This window comes from Phalangium opilio, unplaced genomic scaffold, assembly GCF_054372755.1.
Source record: "Phalangium opilio isolate 3A_F unplaced genomic scaffold, DU_Popi_V2 ptg000079l_1, whole genome shotgun sequence".
Taxonomy (NCBI): Eukaryota; Metazoa; Arthropoda; class Arachnida; order Opiliones; family Phalangiidae; genus Phalangium; species Phalangium opilio.
Window position 1 is genome coordinate 4,294,882 of NW_028324187.1, and position 19,736 is coordinate 4,314,617.

A 19,736-nucleotide genomic window follows, 5' to 3' on the forward strand; every position below is an offset into this window, starting at 1 on the left:
TAAGATATGCCTAAGTATTCGCGCGCCATAGTCCCATACCCCCTTTCAAAATACAAGTGGAGACGAAAAAGGAGGCCGGGCTATTTCTCCTCTCCCCAGTCGGAAAATATGTAAATTTCGTCATTCGCGTTGCGCTGACGTGAGTTTTCAAGAACCAATGAGATGCTGGTTGTAATTTAAAGGCGGGGATTAACTCCGGACCTACGTTTGGACCGGAGATAAAGCTAGAGATGTGAATTCCACCTTCTCCCTAGTAAACTAGATATCCCTTCTTGATGACAAAGATATAAAATCTACTAAACAAAATAAATATTTTTTTATTTTCTTCCCATTCAAGGTTAATGTTAGTAGTTTATCAATTATTACAAGTTTAATACACGACTAAACAAAAACCGGTATAAATCTATTAGTAAAGTTGAATCATTTCCGTTGAAAAAGTTTTGGTACCAAAATATTGTTAACCTTCTACCTGAATTCCCACCCCCCCTTTCTATTTACAGCCCCCTCCATATCTCATTAATTACTAAGGGGTGTAGCGCCCCCAAGCGACTCATTTCGGAAGCGGTTAGACATCAAAGTAACTAACTAAACCTAGTCCTAGTCTAGGTAGAACCACAGGTTTATTTTTTTTTGGCAAAAGTCTGCGATAGACAGTATAAGTGCATAGCTACTTGAAGAAATACTTAAGTAACTATAATAGGTATTTCCATCTACCCGCCAAAAATTGGAAACTTGTTCTCTTCCTATAGCAGGTCTGCCAGACATTGAACTCGGACAGTGCGTTTTATCTATGTAACCGATTTATATTACTGAACGAATTGTACCCTATAGACCGCCCTAAAAGTTAGGCCTCGGTTTTTTAACTGTTGTTGATATTTAACTAGTTATACCACCATGGATATTTTAAAATCCTTTCCTAACATTAGAATAAGGTACACACTTCGACATTTTCGTGCATGAGCCTGAGGTTAGGAAAAAACATTGGCACTTGGCAGCCTAGGCCTTTGTCGTCACCAAAGCAAAGTAACCAAAAACTCTTGGCAACAGAGCTGCCAGACTACAAAGTTTAAGGAACACAAAATAGTAAAATACTGCTAGTCCATTTTTAAACAAAATTAAATGTTCTTTCTGGACTGGTATTGTTTTACTACCAGGAAAGGGCTACTTTAAAAGTGTACTTTTATATTACGCTTCTGGGCTATAATTTTTCCCCAACCATTTGATCAGAGTAACCATGAATATACTCGGTAAAAAAATATTAAAACTATCATTTTGAAGTAAACGCCCTAGAAATATTACACCTTAACTCTCTGTATTCTAAGATAGGGGCGTCTGGTAGGGAGGGTGATAAAGAGGGGGGGGAGGGGTTGCCTATCGGAAATCTTGTTAAGTTTTTAAAGAACTTGAAACTATACTGGGCTAGAGAAAATTTAGTTAATGCTCAGATTTAAGCGAGTGCAGTTGTACTTCAAAGTTTATCCCGAACTTACGTGTCAAATGGTTAGCATTTACTATATAAAAACCTTAATTTTTAAACGTTAATTTTAATTGCGAAAAAAAAAATGATGGAGCCTGCAGTACCATCCAAGACTTTACTTCTTTATTTGGTTAGGTAAGAATTGCGATAAATTTAATTTTTTATGCATTTTTAATTTTTGTTTAATTTAATGTGTATTAGTTAATTGTCAGTTTCAATAAACTTAGTTAAAAATATCGTCATCCTAGGGTCATGATCTTCTTCTAACCAATAAGCAAGCACTAAGCAGTTTCTTTTTAAATCGCCTTTTTTTAATTAGATTTTCACTTAATTACAGCTAGCATCTTAACGTCGTAGTGATGATTTTAATAATATGCTTTTAAAAACAACCTTAGGCTAATATTGTAATTTGAAATTAAAAAAAAATAATAACGGAATATATTTAGAAAATATATTTATATTGATTTTAATATTAATATTTTAGGTTTATTTATTTATGTATTTATATTAGAGATGAGTGGTTGGTTATTAATGTTATTACGTTGTTATTATCATGTTGTAATTTACGTAATACTTCGGCCAAAGTTCACTAGACTCTCAGGGCCTATTTTGATTATTAAACCCATAACCATAATCGTTTAATAATACCATATTTATCATAAAGTCTAAAGCGGTAGGCCTACCCTTTTGTAGTTTTTTTTTCAAATTTTATTATTTAAATTTATTTTATATTTAATATATAAATGTACCAGTTTCCGTATTGCGAAGTTTTTTTACATTAAAAACCCGTTCGTTTCTGACTAAAAAAGAATAAAATTACCATTTGAACCGAACTCTTTTAGAAAACGTTAACGTATTCCGGTTGATTTTCGTGATTCAATCGCTTTTGTTCCGAATTTTATCTTGGTTTTATTTCTCCCTCGCGCTTTCATTCAAAATAGGGGGAACCCATATAATAAAAGTTTAGGGGTTTCAATGACAGATTTTCGTTTCCCAAAATTTCCCTCTTTATTTTTTCGTTATATAAAAAAGAGCTAAATTTATCCCTTAATCTATTTGCGACTGTTGCGTGTTGAGGAAAACGGGCCAATCCGGTTACACCATTTTCTTTCCGCATTTTAGCATCACCTTTTTATACTAGGTGTTTTTGATAAGTCTGCCATAAATTAAGTTGGCGATTTTGTGATTTGAGTCGAAAATTTAACTTCTACCTCCATTTTTTTTCCGTCCGGGTTAGTATTGTTTTAGAGTTAAGATTGTATCCATAGTATTTTATGGATGACCCCTAACCTTAAATTTAATTTATTTAAGACAATGAAAAACAATGATTTCTAGTTTAATTAAGGGGTCTTAACTAAAACACTCAAATCATAACTCGAAAACAGTACTGACGGCAAAATGGAGATAGAAGTTACATTTTCGACTCAAAATTGATTTCCCTAAGAACATCCCCCTTAATTTATGGCATACTTATGGCTTGGAATTTTTGACATTTCCATAAATGTCAAAACAGGTCGATCGACACACAAATCGAACACGTTTATAAATCTATAAATGACGTGTCGTCAGATTGTCATACTTATTTCTTTATTAGATAATCTGACTTAATCTGATGTAATATTGTACGTTAAGCTTTTTTTCTTGACATCGAGTTAATCTAAATAACCTAATCTAGATGATTTTAATCCATGGAAAAATTTGATAACCGAGTATCCCTCAAAACTGTAACGGTATTTTAATCTAAGCTTAAGAAAAATATTGAATATTATAAGTTTTGTGATAAGAAAGGTAAAAATAAGAAGTTTACCTCCAAATATGTATTGTCTTACATTAACTCAGACACGTACTAAACACCTCGAATTATTTAAAATAAATTAAACGTAACCTTGAAATAAAAACGACGGTATAGTTCACAAGTGTTTTTAATTAATGAATATAATTTTAAAGAAACTTAAATTATTTTAATACCCTAAGCGAAGGAAGTCGACAATTTTTTTCTAATTGCATTTAAATAACGTTACTTTAGCCCTTCGTAGTATAGCGTATTTTTACCCTTGATAACGGGGGATAACGTTTGAAATCTCGCCCGAATACCAATTACCTATCCTCGATAATTAGACGTCTTGTAATTTAGAACGCCCATAATGAAGAATGTTATCTACCTATAGTAATTTCATTTTTAAGTATTTCTTAGCAGGCTGCTTTTCACAGTTTAGACGTCTCGAGTCCTTATTGGTGCATGGTAATTTTTAACAATGTCATGTTTTTTCTCTTCTAGAATGGGTAGTTTCTCTTCAGCTCCAAGAATACCCAACGAAGACAAAGCCGACTCGGACTTGTCCAACTTACAGTCTTCCACTTGGGAAGAAATGCTCAAAAAATGTCGCTCGGAACTGGAAAATTGGCCACCGTTGATAAAGAGAAATTTCGTCAAGTATCCGATGATCCATGGTCAAATATCTGGAAAATACGATGTAGATAATTCAGTCAAAGACCCATCCACTATTAGAATCCTACAATGGAATGTCCTCTCCGAAGGTTAGTAATTATATTAACACATTGTTGAAATTTGCAAATTTGATTTTAATTTTTCGTTCTCACATTTTTTAAGGTATTTAAGGTAAAATTAAGAAAAAGTAATTAATTTAATTTAATCTTTTCTCTTTAGCTTTGGGCAAAGTTTGCGGTAATGATAACTTCGTCGCCTGTCCCGAGGGGGCGCTAGAGTGGAAACTACGCCGTTGGCGATTACTCGAGGAAATTGTCTCAGTCAAACCGGATATACTATGTCTTCAAGAAGTAGATCACTTCAAGTTTCTGGAGAGCACCTTGGGCGCGCTGGGGTTCAAAGGCGTTTTTTGCCCCAAACCCGATTCACCTTGCGTTTACGTTGTTGGCAATAACGGGCCTGATGGTTGCGCCATCTTTTGGAACGAAAAACAGTGGGAATTGGTCAGGAGTCACGAGAGAACGTTGGAAGTTTGGGGATGCACATCCAATCAAGTCTCCATTTTGACTATCCTCAAGAGGAAAAATGACAACCTAGAAGGTATATAACGTTGCTGATTATTCGTCATAAAACATTTGCGCATGCGCTTAGGCGTTGTGGTTTATTGGTTTAGGTAACGAAATGCATTGCCATTCGTGTTGAGCTTTATTAATTATTGGTTTTAATGGAATTATCACAGCTTTTCGTTTGAATGTGTGTGACCAATTTGGATTTAGTTTGGTTCATCGATAACACATTTTAGTAACGCATTCGTAGTTTTTCTTCAATTTGTTTCGTAGCTGCCTAACTTGCACTCGAGCACGTGCTTTTATTTCATCATAACAGTTAGTTTGGTTTGGTTGCATCTTTGCGTAATTGCACTTGGTTTATTATAATCGATGTGTAACTAGCTTCATGGCGTTACATTGTTGCCCTTGGGTTGGTTCCGAATTTGCTTAAGTTCACTTATAAGCGAATTTATTTCTGTTCTTTATAATAGTTAGTCACTTTCTTACTTAACAGTTAATTTTAACTATGAGTACATACGTTCAATTGGTCATATTCGGTAATCAGACATTCGCTTGGTTTTGTTACTTTGTTACGTTTCGTTACATATTTACTTGTTCTTAAGTCCTGCACTTGGTTTTTGGGAAGCATTTTTGCAAAACTAAATTTGTTTCATATTTGCGCTTGGTTTTTCCTCCGATAACCCACTTGGTTCCACAGTTAAGTACTTGGTCTCTGTTGGCATTTGTATTTAATCGTGCTTGGTGCTCCGCAATTCGGTTAATTCATTCAATTCACCCATCTTTTTAAAAACACCACAATCAAACGTGAAACATAATTTGGTTAAAATAATTCCAAATCAGGTACGAATAGCATTACGAATCGTACTTTGGCTGTGGCCACAACTCACCTGAAAGCCCGTCAAGGCACACTCCTATCCACATTACGTCACGAACAAGGCAAGGACCTTCTCAATTGGATCCGTTGTAATTGTCCCACGGATTGTCCCCTCGTTTTAAGCGGCGATTTTAACGGTGAACCGTGCGAACCCGTTTACAGCGCGGTTCTGAATGACCCTATTCTCAATTTGGACAGTTCCTACGCCTCTACAGAGGGTGTCAAAAGCATTGACCCTTTGCAGATTAGCAATAATAAGTCGATAAGAAAATCCGAACCTCCTTACACGACGTGGAAGATACGCGGTGAGGGTGAAGATTGTCATACCATAGATTACACGTTTTATACCAAAAACTCTTTAGTACCCGAAAGGGTATTGGCTTTCCCAACTGGCGACGAAATTGGACCAGCTAGGGTTCCTTCCTACCAGTACCCGTCCGATCATTTTAGTTTAGTGACGGATTTTCGGTACGAGTCAAATTGTACTTAAATTTAATTCAAACTTAATTGACAATCATTTTAAATGATCATCTCTGAATTTAAACTACTTTTTCTTTAAATACGCATATATGACAACGAAAAATTTAATTGATTTTAAAATGGTCTATCGCCTAATGATTATGTGTACAATTTTTGGTCAATTCAATACTTAAAAACTGTCGACTTATTAAGAGTGGCTTATGCTACTTAACCAGATAATTGTGATCAATTCAAGTTTAACATATGCTTGTTATTACAAAGGCAGCGCGCTTTAAAGCTTACACAATTTATGTTAGTTCAGAATATATATTTCAATATAAATTATTTAAATTTATTTGTATTTAAATGGAAATTTATTTGTATTTAAATTGAAATTAATTTATATTTAAATGGAAATGCATTTATATTTAACTTTAAAATTTTAATTGGCATTTATTGCTTTTTTAATTAATATTAATATTTATATTTATATTTACATTATTAACTTTATACTTCAGTATATAAATTCTGATTTCGCCAAATTTTGTACACAAATCCATCTTGGATCTTAAATATAACAATTCAATTATACCTGATTGCTACATAATTAACTTCCAAACAATTAAGACTCATATACTCTTAAGCTTCCCTAATTATTCAAACTTAATCCTATTACTTGTCATTTTTCCATTAATTAATTAACTAATTATTTATAATATTATACTCTTGAAAGATTTAAACCACACAAATTGAACCAATGTGGTGGTTATTGTACATTACATTATATTATTTTCTGTAAATAGTGATATTTTTAGTGCCGAGTGTAAATTACTATGATATAAAAATTGTTGTTATACAAAAACCAGGTTTATGGAGTTTTATATGTGTTCGCTGCAAAATTTGCAACGCACATGTATAGTAAAGGTTCTAAAATAAATCCTAGCTTTTATAACGTAACGTTTCACAAACACGGTTGGTTTCTACTTTTACCATTCAACAGTGAAGGCATTGCACTTTAGCTGCGTGAAATATTTCATTTGTAATATTCACAGATTACGCGTAGCAATGGGTTTTGAATTAAAATTAGTGCAGTTAATATGGCCAGTTAAACAGAGACAAGATTCGCCTCATTCATGGTTTAATTTGATTCTGATTGGTTTATACTTGGTTTTATCTGCTGATCCCAGAATTTTCTATGGAAGTTTATTCGTATCCATAATGGATAATTTCGATATGACTCGTGAAGAAGCTACCAGAACCTTTAATTATTTTGTGATTCCTAATTCATTAGCTGGTAATTATATATTTTATAAAATGATTATAATTTGCTATTCACATGTCTACAATAAATTAAAGGTAGGCCTAATGTTTTCTATAATTTATAGGGGTATTTGTTGGATTCTTCTCTATGAAACTTGGTACAAAAAGGTCCTTGTATTTGGCATGTTTATTCGGTGTTCTGGCTTCATTTTCCGTGTCCATGATACCAATATCGAAAGACAATCTGCACTTTATATACACTGCCTTCGGAATTTACGGATTCTTCATGGGTTTACCATTCTCCATGATGGTTCAAATCTCTAGCGGCCATTTTTCAAGGCACCGTTCTAAAGCCATGACGATAACGTGCTTGTTTACGGGGATGTGTGCTATAACGCATCCGCCTTTCTTACTCCATGTATTGAAAGATTTCGGTCTGAGAGGCTATTGGCTTTTTCATAGCACAATGTTATTGCAAGGAATAGTACCATTGACACTTATAACTGTACATAAACCAACAAGGACTCCTAATAGATTGGACGGAAAGACTAGGAAATTAAATAACGAAATGGAGAAAGAGTTAAGCCTAATTGAAGGCCATGATCTTAGTTTGAATGAAAAAGATGGTTCGAAGGCGTGTGAACCAAGTAAAGAAAGAAATGATTTATGCGTCAAAGAAGAGATACAAAGTGACCTTAGCGTGCCAGTAGATGTCAAAGTTGAATTATTAAACCGGAAACTTGATCTAAATATTGAATATCAATCAACTCACAACCTTGATAACGAAAACCTACCATCTATAAACTTTAAAAGCCCAAAAACAAATACAGACATTATACCTCAAGTCCGACTGAGGTTTTTACCAACAATGATATCACTCTTCAAGAACTTCAATTTTTACGCGTCATTACTTTGCCAGGTTATTGGAGGAGGTGGCCATTCCGTCATAATGTCTACCATCGTTGATTATGGCATGGATGACGGGTTGGACTTTGAAACCGCGTCATATTTAACCACGACTTATGCGCTTGGCGCGGCAGTCGGTGCCATATTTGCCGCGTGGTTTTTGGACACTAACTACTTGAATGATAAAATATCAATGTCAGTTGGTATGTTGTTCTCAGGAGGTTTTATTTGTCTCCTGAGTCTGTCCTCAGGACGGTTACTTATAGCGGCAACCTTTGGGTCCGGCTTGTTATTCGGGTTAACCGCATCTACTAGGGTTAAGTTAATATCAACCATTGGAGTGGAAACTACGGGTGCAGTTCTTGGATTGGGTTTTTTCGCAACAAGTTGCTTGTACCTATTAACGCCTGCTGTAATAGGTATATTTCCTTTACCTATGTTTAAGTAGGAGTATAACGCCATCTGTGACAATTAAACGTGCAGGGAAACTTGAGAAATTGAATTAAGTATGGGCTTGAAAGTATATATACAGTCTGATCGACCAAGGGTATGTATCGATGCCGATGCTATAAGCCCATATGGCAGGCATAAACTTATGTATTATATGGTTATGGTATAACCTAGCTGCTGTGACGGTAGCCGTTTCGTTTAGACAAGTGTTATACTCCTACTTGATTTACTCTTGGTTCTCTCAGGGAGTCATATCTTAAAATAAAAGGAAGGAATAAATTCGCTAGACGCACGGTACTCCAGTTTCCCCATGTCACGAGAAAGGCGGGGCTTAGATTGAGACAACCAATAAGATGCCGGGGTTGGATAAAGATGAAGCTAAAATTGAGCAAATTTATTCCTTCCCTCTATATTATTATGTCTCCCTGATTCTATTTACCATTTAATAAATAACTATGCACATATTTATAATTGCAGGATTGTGTAGAGATCATTATGGGAGTTATTTTTATCTGTATTTTCCATTATCATTCCTGAGCCTTTGCATGGCATTTTTATACTTAGTCATATACATCAGGCATAAAAGACCGAATGTTTATCAATAAAATATTACATATCTGTCCTCTATACTTTTAGACCTTAAGTAGAAGGTTATATCATGGATGAAGTGGTTATATGCTATGAATTTTGCTCTACTTTTGCAATGTAAAAGCAAAGAACAGCTGCCGACAAGCCCATACGTGGGAGTATTAGCATTAGAGATATTATTTCTATCAAAACATAGTTAACTTGAATATGTGTGGTGTGGAATTATTTCAAACCTTAACCGGACCCGATATCCCGGACAGTCCATCTTCCTGGCTTAACCTGTCTATTTTAATCGTGTTTAATCTGTTAAATGTCGGTTTGGCAAGTATTTTGGGCGGGGTTTTCGTCAAAATTATGGATAATTTTGACGTCACTAGAGAAGAGGCTGCGAGAACTATTAGTTACTATACTATAGCGATGGCGTTTTCAGGTGCGTAATTAACTTGTCTGATTCTTAATTATGAAATCGCGAATGATTGAATGAACACCTTGCTTTAGGTATTGTTATTGGAGCGTCCTCGCATAAATTTGGTCCCAAAAAGACGTTGGTAATAGGGACTATTTTAGGAGTTGTTGGATGTTTCGGTTCGGCTATGGTACCAGTGTCAGCTGATAATTTGAATTACTTAAGCCTCTGTTTCTTTATTTATGGTAAGTTTAATTACCCTTTTAATTAAAGTAGAAATGCAGTCTATTTTATAATTCGCATAAAACATAAGTAAACAGTTGTAAACAACATAAGCGGTAGCTATTTTCAAGTTATAAACATTGTTCAGTTAACAAATACAAAAAATACAATTCGCCACTCGAGCCACTGTTTACGAATCGTGGTTAGAGTGTTTTACAGGTGACCCCTAAAAGCGAGGTCAACAATAATAACAAAGTTACCCTACTTAGTGTTGTTTACTAAAACTCTACCTATTTTTTAGGTTGAATTTTTTACTTTAATGGTTTAAGTTATTTAAATTACAATAAAATAAATTATTCAGGGATCTCATCTGGATTCCAATTAGGCATTACATTCGAGCTAGTCGCCTCCCATTTCGTATCGCATCGTGGAAAGGCAATTATGTTGTACAACTTCTTCTCAGCTATCAACTTAATCATTCATCCATCTCTGTACAGCCTTGTTCTGGACGCGTTTGGCTTACGGGGTAGTTGGTTATTTTATTGTTGCTTCTTAGTTCAAAGTTTCGTACCACTACATTTATTCAAAGCTGGGAAACAGCACGTTATCCCTAAAACCGTCCCCAAGGTCATTGTCGAAGACTCTGACGGCGTTCATCACGAACCACACTGTCTGGAACGTGTCGATACAACAGCTCGTAAAGACCTTGAACTCATACGCGGTGATTTTCAACTAAGATTTGTCCGAAGTATCCGAAACGACAAATGTTGTGACGCTACTGCTGTCAAGAAGAGTGACAACGTCACAGATGAAAATCTAACCAATGAGAGGCTTGAGATTGAGGCGGAGGAACGCGAGTTACTCGAAGCTTGCGCGACCAATGGCGATCTTGTTGATTCCAACAAAGAGATGGATATTCAAGTTTGCGATTCGCCCGAGTTGGAACAACTTCCGGTTGTTAATGATGACCAAGAGAATAAAGACAAAGAAGTTATACCGGAACGGCAAATGCGATTAAGCGAACGACGTCGACTGAGTTTGCGCAGATACAACGAAACATACTGTTCGAGTTTGAAACGTATTTTAAGTAATTACCGCGTTTACGCCCAGCTTTTCTGTCAAATGATTGGTGGTTTGTCGCATGTCCTTGTCTGCAACACTATTGTTGATTACGGAATGGACAAAGGCCTAACTTTTCGGCAAGGCAACCGGGTTTTCGTCACGATGTGCGTAGGAGGCTTAATTGGACTGATTCCAACTGGATTCTTCATAGATTGGAAAGGAATGTCCGATAGCTTGAAACTGTCGTTGGTCATGTTTAAAGTTGTCTTATCTTACGTACTGTTAAGCTTCTGTAGAGGTTTTTGGTTGTACTTCGCCGCATTTTTGGTTGGATCAGGGTACTCCATGTCTTCAACCATAAGAACGCAAATGGCGTCCAAATTCGGAATCGATTCTTTGAGTACTATCCTTGGATTTGGATTTTTTCTTAACGGGTGCCTTCAATTGGTTACACCCGCTCTTGTAGGTAAGTGTCTGGTGAGTGGTGTCTGGTGAGTGGTGTCATAGGTCAGTGATTAAAAAACGAAAGTGAAACGCCACCAGCCAAGAGTAAATGACTTGGAATAAGCAACTCAGTCTTTTGGGTGCTGAGAGTCAGGGGTTATTGGTCCTGGTTCAGACAGACAGACAGGAGAGATTTTAGCTTTCTTTCTTGAACAATAGCTCTTAATAAGTCTGTAGCACTACAAAGTATTGGAAGTGTTACACTTATAGGATATATCTTATCTCTTATATTATATCGTTTCATTTTGATATGCCGACCTTATTTATTCAATTTTAATTTATTTATTTTCTTGACATTAAGGCGTCTGTCGGGACGGTTACGGAAGCTATGTCTACTTATACATAATATTGAGTATTTCCTGTTTAACCGCGGCAATATTATATTTATCCATATATATCAATGACAGGCGGATATGGATTAAAAACTCAGCTACCAACGATATCTTTCCTCTCAAGTCGAAAAGACAACGACATTTGATAAGAAACAAGAAGTAATTTGTCAGCATTCATATCAATTACTTAAAACCTAGACACGCGACGTTTGAAATAAATTGAATACCCCTTCGACATCAGCGGCTGTCGCCCCCTAGTAACCTAAATCGTTACTAAACTTCTTTCCAAATTATAGTACTTTAATTCGCCGTATGGCGGGTTTGGGATCGTCAGAATCGATATTACTGTGAGGAAAAAATCTTTTAAGATTACAATATGCGATCTACGAACAAAAACCAGTGAATTCTTCATAAATTATTCTTTTAAATAATTGAAAGCTACGCAACAACAGACGTTAATAATTTTTTTAAAATAAATTAATATATAATTTTAAGTTTTTTATTATAATTAAGCTTCTTTTGAAACGGCTTAAATCTTCAGTCATGTTAAAATAATAACCTTAATTAAATCGAATTTTTAATTTTATCATTTATTCAAAGGCCTAAATCCACAAAATAATTTCTGTTTACGTTCTAGTTGACTTCAGCAATTCGTTTCTCCTTAATCATTTCTTCTAGGAACAATGTTTCATCGTCATTCTAGACTCTCCATCCTTCTCCGCGAGTTGCTATCTGCTCTTGAGCTTCCCAGCTTTCCCTTCTCCGATCCCGAGCTTCTCTCCCCGAAATCCTCCCATCATCCTCCGTATATCCTTCACCCCTATGGCTAAACGTAGTGGACGTTAGCTTTTAACCAATGAACCCGCCCAAATTTCACGACGTCGTCTCCTTGGCAATACAATACTAGCTGGGTAAACTTGAATACAGAATACAAAGTGCGCGCGATTTTTGTGGGGGTCCAGTGCCAGTCCCAGAGTGTATGCGGGGACAACGCTAGCCACAAGCTAGAGTGTTTCATGTAGCAACAAAGTCACGTCTACTAGTGTAATTTTTTCGCCTACGTAACAGTTTTCTGTACGCTTCCAATCGAAATTGTGTTGGCTTCACAGTAAGGCTTCGACGGAAACTGCTAGGGAGTGTCAAGTTTTTGCGGGGAATCCCAGTGACAAGACCCAGACCCATTGAACATTTAGCTATACCCTAACTATCATCGATACGGATATAACAAACACACACACTGAACTTCGTGCTACTACTGGTCAGTAGCTAGTGTTTTTCTTAAGGCGTCAAGCTGTCTGGAAAGTGTCTGTCTGGAACTGTGCGTTTTAAGGTGAAGTTGACAGACAGGAGTCGATGATGTAAGGATTGGACAAGTTCATTGCTCTTCGTGGAATTAAATTTCTTTTTGTAATTGTTGTTATTTTTAAGGCTTCTATATTTATATACGAATGTTATAGCCAAGGGTTAGCTGAAAATTAATTAAATAATGACGTTTATATAAACGACGTAATTATTTCAGTTCCAGTTTCGACTCGCAGATGTCATATGTTAGTTATTTTATAAACTAGTTTTTAGTTATTGAGAGTACGTCGGTTCGCGTATAGGTGCCGCGTGTTGCTCGAAAACATTATGAATGTGCAAAATTTTAAATATTTTATTACGTTATCCAATTAATATGACGTCATCAACTAACTTTTCAGAACTAATTGAGCAGAAAGATTGTGGTTTATATATTTTACAGAACATGCTGGACTCGAGTGGTCAATGAAGTCTTGACCAGCACATGGCTCAGGCTCGTGACTTCGAGATAGATTTATCCTCTCCTACGTTTTGTGACAGGAAAGTAACATTTTTTATTGATATCACTATCAATTGATGTTTGAAAGAACAAACACTTCATTGTTAGACAGTTTAAGCAAGTCTAGGTAAACGGTTTAGCAGTGCCTATAGGCCTAGTGGTACTTGCTTAAACTAAGATCTAATGCCGTTTAACATGGAGTAAGTTTTTTGGGAGTGATAAGTAAAGTTTCCCTTTAAGTGTGTTAAATTGTAGCATGGTAGCCTTACACGGTATTATTACTCCAAGGTAGCTGATAGATAGCAGCCATGGTAAACGGCATAAAATTCAGTGTACACCCAGTGCCAGACGACATGCAAAATTCGTTGGTTTTCAAAGATAACCAAACCATCTCGCCATTCCATAGCCTATTGCATCTATAAACCACGTGATAGATTAGCCTAATTTCTCTTTATCCCGGCTAAAAGGGGTTAACGCTCTAGCGGCTACTAATTTTCTTAGGGTCCAACAAAAAGTGGAAAAGTAGAAATCTGGGTCTAAATTATGTGTTTTCATACAAAAACATCATTCGAGATTCTTTACAGTGAAAGTATTTAGTGTTTCCGTTGATTATTCACTTCAGAATAGCGTTCGACATCCGATTGTAAACAAGCTACGGGTTTTTAGGTTGCTCGCGGTATAATTTAGAATTTACATGGTGAAATTTGCAAAAACAAGCTTAGTTAAAATCAAGTTTTTATTTGATTTGGAAATAATGATTATAGAAATTTTGAAAGTGAAAGTATTGACGGTTCAATTCAGGTTTAGGTTTGGTCGTGCGCTATTTTGTTCATTTTGCTTAGAACAATGATTTTCTTTTCCACGCGTTGTAGTTACGTTAGTACGCTTTGTTCTCTTGATTTTTAATATTAATTAAATACCCATCGTTAATTACTAAATTTCATAGATCAATGATTAAAATTTTATATTATTATTTTAATTGTCTGGAACTAATTCTTAATATTTACCGTACAATTAACGCATATTTTTAAAATCACAGCAATAATTCAACCTTTTATTTTAAAATTGACTTGACGTTCCAAAGTCCAAAATTTCAATAGAAAAATCTAAAAAGTGGAAGAATGCTAAATTGATTTGAAAGTTAAAAGTTGGCTCATTGCCATATATCGGTTTCAACGTGTTCCTTCACCCCCCCTCCTTTCTTTACGGCGCTTCATGAGTCATCACTCATAATCGGAGAGTGGCAGCTGTCGATCGAGCGCCACCAAAAGTGTCCTGCCATTTCTTGCCCAGCCACGTGTTAGGGTCACGTCTTAATTAATTCAAGTTATGTGAAATTAAAACGAACATCATTTAGCCCAATTAAAAACAGTGCGTTTGACAAGTCCTTTGATCTTCTGTACTTGGGCATTCGCGAGTAAACGGTTGAGTTATACTTACCGTATCACAAGACCCCGACTTCAACGGCCTTCGAGGAGTGACCTTCAACTGAATTGAAGTACCAAGAGGTACCAAGAGCAACCAAGTAATTAACCGAACTCATCGAAAGACATTATCGAATTGTTGATGACCTTGAAGTTGTGCCTGGACCATTTGAATGATTTTCTCGAAAGTTTGGGGTGCCCTGACCAACTGGGATCGCGGTAGCCTCCTTAAATCGGACACTTCTGAGATGAGCAGTAACTGGAGTCTATCAAGGTCACCGGAATATCGCAATGTAAGTCTGAATATATTTGTTGTTTCTCTATTTTGGATTGGAGGGAGTGTAAAATTTTATTGTATTTCAATTAACTATTACATATTCAATGGTGGGATATACAAGTACTGGTATGTCGTAGTGTTTTATTAGGGTCCTTCATCTAGACCTTAACGATAGGTATTATCAAGAAAGCCAACATTTACTTTATTAAAACCAAGAATAGGCCCACGTTCTTTCACCCATTTTTTGGGAGTACAATCTAAGAAGGCATGAAAGCCTGGTTCACACAAGTTCGGACATGCCCTTTAGCATATTCAAGGGCAGTCGTTTAACGAACAAAACTCCAGGGTACGATATTATGATACAATTTTCATTGGGGGTCCAATTCCTATGGATAAAGATAGAACTGTGAGACGTCATAATAACATACTGCTTTCTGACTCGGTTTCCATTCGCTGTTAATAACAAACTTGTACTGTATTCGTAAATCTCGTAGTGACATCGCTTTAAAGAAACCTAATAGTACCAATGCGCATGCGTCACATCTTAAAATCAGGAGTCACGTGACATTACTCGCGTCCAAACGATACTTTTCACCGTGTGAACCGTCTTAGTATTCCAGTTATGGGTACTTATTGACTACAAACACATAAAATAGGTCTTTTCCAAGAGTGTAACTGGTTATAAGTTAACATGATGGCAGAACTCCGCCTTGACAGTATTATTTTCTAAGGGGGATTACCCTAAGTGTCACGGTTATACAGGGGCCCTTCCATGAAGGACTCGACACAAAAAACAGTAATGATGGATTATGATTGAAGATCGGGAAAACTCCCAACCCAATAACATCTATATATGGAACACTATTTTTTTCTTCTTCTGCAACGTGGGTCTAAATTAGTTACCAAACCAGGCGATATGTATTTCAGAAGTAATTAGAACTTGTAAATTACTTAGTTTTTTGACAAATATATCGCCCATTACTTATTTTTTTGAATTCTACCCCGTCACCATGCGAACCTATTTTTTTCACTTGGTTTTCTTTGATTTAATTCGATAAATTTTAATCAATGAATTCACTGATTTTTCTGGATATCAAAATGAATTTCAAATCTTTATCGTTTCACCAGAATGCTTACGCATTTTCGCAATTAAATAGACTTAGCTACTTAAAATCCACCTGAGGCAATTTATTAAATAATCTAATTTTCTTTTGATAACAAAATAAGTTTAGTTTAAAACCTCTTTATTTTTAATTTTGGATTGTATAATCTTAATTTATTTTGCCAGAGGGGTGATTGTGTAAGATATCAGTAACCCAATCAAATTTAAGTACTTGGGCAAGGATGTTAGCCAATGAAATTCGTGAACGCAACTTTAAGTCTCACGCAAGGACATTTCTATATATTATAGAGTTATTGTGACCTTCCTCATTTGTTGGGTTTTGTAGAAGGTCGCAGACAGCTTGACTCCTAGCTGCTTAATTAGTTCTTTATCACCAGGACTTAGTGCTGGTTGTGCGAGTGAAGATTTTGTTAATTGTTAGTAATATAATTTGACGTGACTCTTAGGTTTCAGAGTTCTTCGCGTAAATTTTGAGTTTATAGATTTTTTTTCATAATTTTTTAGGTATTTGTTTAAAAATTCTGACTTATTTCATAAATATTTCGGGATTTGTTTAAAAATTCTGACTTATTTCTTTAATATTTCGAGATTTGTTTAAAAATTCTGACTTATTTCTTTAATATTTCGGGATTTGTTTAAAAATTCTGACTTATTTCATAAATATTTCGGTATTTGTTTAAAAATTCTGACTTATTTCATAGATATTTCGGAATTTTTTTAAAAATTCTGACTTATTTCATAAATATTTCGGGATTTCTAGTAACTGTTTGACCCCTCTTCTCAACCTCAACTTACGGATTTAATATTGAACCAAAATTGACCGTTTTTTCCGGATTTAAAATCTCACGTTTTTTAGATCTAATAATTCATCATAAAACCAATTAATTTCTTGTTGGTTATACAATAAATTAGGGTCTAATATTAAATATACTGTATATATATTTTTTTTCAGGTAGTTTAATTATGTAAGCTTTCATGCACGAATTTAATATAAATATATAACACGAGAGGGGCCAATTTTTCTACATATTTCAAGTAGCTTCTTTGAGATTCTCATCTTTTGAATAGATCTATAGATCTAGATTCCGGCCCTTTTTCTAGAAAAAAAAAACAGGGCGGATACAACCGAAAAAATTATCGAAAAATCAGAAAGTGAAGTTTAGAAGAAAAATAACTTAAAACATCTTCCCTTTATTAAAAGTACAGAAAGACATAACTTAAAGTAAACAGACTAAAAATACTAAATATTGGGACTTGTAAATTGTTCTCCTGAATTTTTTTTAATAGTTATACAAAATTAAGTACTATAAAATCGTGCATAAACACCCATACACTTCAGTTATTACGTCTTTGTATCATACATGGCGGCCATTTTACAAGATGGCCGATATAAACACTTTCTGTTGGTGAGCATCTAGTACTCAACTTCCATCGTAACAAAACTAGTTTCAGTTGGGGTTATAGAGATATGGTAGCGGTGAAGGATTTGAGTTGAAATATCAAACCAAGAAGTGATATCTAGTTTATTAGGGAGAAGGTATAAGTTGCCTAAGTATTCGCGCGCCATAGTCCTAGTCCCCCTTTCAAAATACAAGGGGGGACATAAAAGGAGGCCGGGCTATTTCGCTTCTCCTCAGTCGGAAAATACGGAATTTTCGTCATTCGCGTCTCGCTGACTTGCGTTTTCAAGAACCAATGAGATGCTGGTTGTAATTTAGAGGCAGGAATTAGCTCCGGACCTACGTTTGGACTGGGGATAAAGCTAGAAATGTGGCGAATTTATACCTTCTCCCTAATAAACTAGATATCACTTCTTGGTAGCGGTGAATGATTTGAGTTGAAATATCAAACCTAGTGTATAATTGCTCTCTTGCTCGTCTAAAAATTCAATATTGATGAAGTAGAAAATGTAGGGTTTGACTTCAAGTTACGGTCCTCTTTTGGTGGTTTGACCGAAACGTCTAATTGCCCCTCAAAACTAAAACTCTTGAGAAGATTCAAGATTGTTTTTAAGATAAGGAAGGCTACAGCTTGAAGCGTCTAACACTACACGAATCTGTCATTAATTATAGTGGGATGAATCCTTTTAAGTCTTAACCCTTTTTAAAAATCTGTGCAAAAAATCCCTAATTTTTCTTAAAGATTTTCTTGAAAGAAAGCGACAGCAAAATGAATTTTTGTTATTCATTGGTTTCACGGCTGAGAATCAGCCAAAATTTTAGGGTTCAAGTAAAGGGTTAATAATAATTTTTCAGGAACGAAATTACGTGAGAAAACTTGTAGTCCAATATTACTGTTTGCTGACCGTATTTTCTGATTAGAAATTTTTAAACGGTTCTTTCTTAATTTTGTGGAAATTTCGTATTATTGCCACTTAATTATCAATTTTAAATGGTACTTTTATTATTATAAACTTATTAGTTATAATTAAGGAATTTTTTCAACACATTAATATCAATATACTTAAGTTAAAGTGTTAATCGTAAGGGGTGTTGAAAATTTTAATTTTAGTTTTATATTTTTATCTTAAACACCTCAAAGATTAAAAACTATAGCCTGAATTTTAAGGGGAAAAATATTAGAATTTCTGGAATTCTGACACGATAATGCCAAAAGAGGTCGTCACTCAAATTACCTGTGACGATCTCTTTAAAATTAATTTTAATTTAATATAAAATTAAACAGAAATAATAATAAGTAAAATATTAATATATTCTCATATTTTGCCCCGATGTAAAAAAATGAAATAAATATTTTTTAAAATATGGTATAATAAACAATAATTTGCCAAATTAGTCTAGCTAATTACTAAGTAGTTTGTCACTTAAAATAATGAGCAAGGTATATAATTAAGCATCCTAAAGGCCATAATCATAATTAAAGTAATTCATAAAAGGGATAGGCAATGATACTAATCAAATTTTATCAGGAACCCAGTAATTATATTTTAATTAAAACTTGAAAATTTTTAATATTTAGCGTGATATTAGCATAAACCTCCCATGTTTTAAGAAAATACTATAATACGCAACTCGCATCTAGCCCCCCACCGTACTTGATTTAATTTCAAATAAATTTAATAAATTCGATAAATTATTTCTTTAAATAATATCAAGGTATAAAAACTAGTCCTGTAAATCTTTGTGACAATTTTTATGGGGGTCCTTCTTAAATGTGTGGCCTGCGATGATCCGCGTGTACTATTTAATTAAGAATTCGGGTGGTCTTGGCCCATCAAAACCCTAACGAAGGAAGCTCCTATCAAACGCCTTTAATTCGATACCTTAAAGGCGATACTCGTAAATTTTAATTTCATCCAATAAAAATCTAACGGATTTCTAAGAAACATTCTATAAAGTTGAATCGCGTGAATTAAGATTTCTGTTTAATTCTTCTTTGAGATTTTTATTATAGAAATGACCTTCATTTGTTACCCTTTACTTTTGTAAAAATATTGAAAACACCTTTAGAATTAATTGTAACACCAGAAGCGTGAAATAGTTTATGGTGTAATTCTAGTTATTGAGTTTTTACACCGAAACTGACCCGTGCGTGA

General features: G+C 34.8%; 2 protein-coding genes across 3 annotated transcripts in view; both read left to right on the plus strand.

Moving 5' to 3' along the window:
• cu (NADP/NADPH phosphatase nocturnin) overlaps positions 1-6,796 on the plus strand; it is a 28,365-nt gene extending 21,569 nt beyond the window's left edge. Inside the window, exons 1-4 of one of the 2 annotated variants that reach the window (XM_089845732.1) lie at positions 1,413-1,612; positions 3,756-4,015; positions 4,146-4,526; positions 5,336-6,796. In XM_089845732.1, the coding sequence (XP_089701858.1) occupies positions 1,563-1,612; positions 3,756-4,015; positions 4,146-4,526; positions 5,336-5,859 (1,215 nt within the window). In that variant the 5' untranslated portion in view covers positions 1,413-1,562 and the 3' untranslated portion in view covers positions 5,860-6,796. Of the gene's footprint in view, positions 1-1,412; positions 1,613-3,755; positions 4,016-4,145; positions 4,527-5,335 lie in introns of those variants that run through there. The other variant, XM_089845731.1, reaches the window with a different exon arrangement.
• A 7,719-nt stretch (positions 6,797-14,515) lies between these two features.
• The window catches only part of OtopLa (proton channel otopetrin-like a), a 75,985-nt gene continuing 70,764 nt past the window's right edge, over positions 14,516-19,736 (plus strand). Inside the window, exon 1 of the mRNA XM_089845735.1 lies at positions 14,516-15,073. Within this exon, the coding sequence (XP_089701861.1) occupies positions 14,954-15,073 (120 nt within the window). The 5' untranslated portion in view covers positions 14,516-14,953. The remainder of the gene's footprint in view (positions 15,074-19,736) is intronic.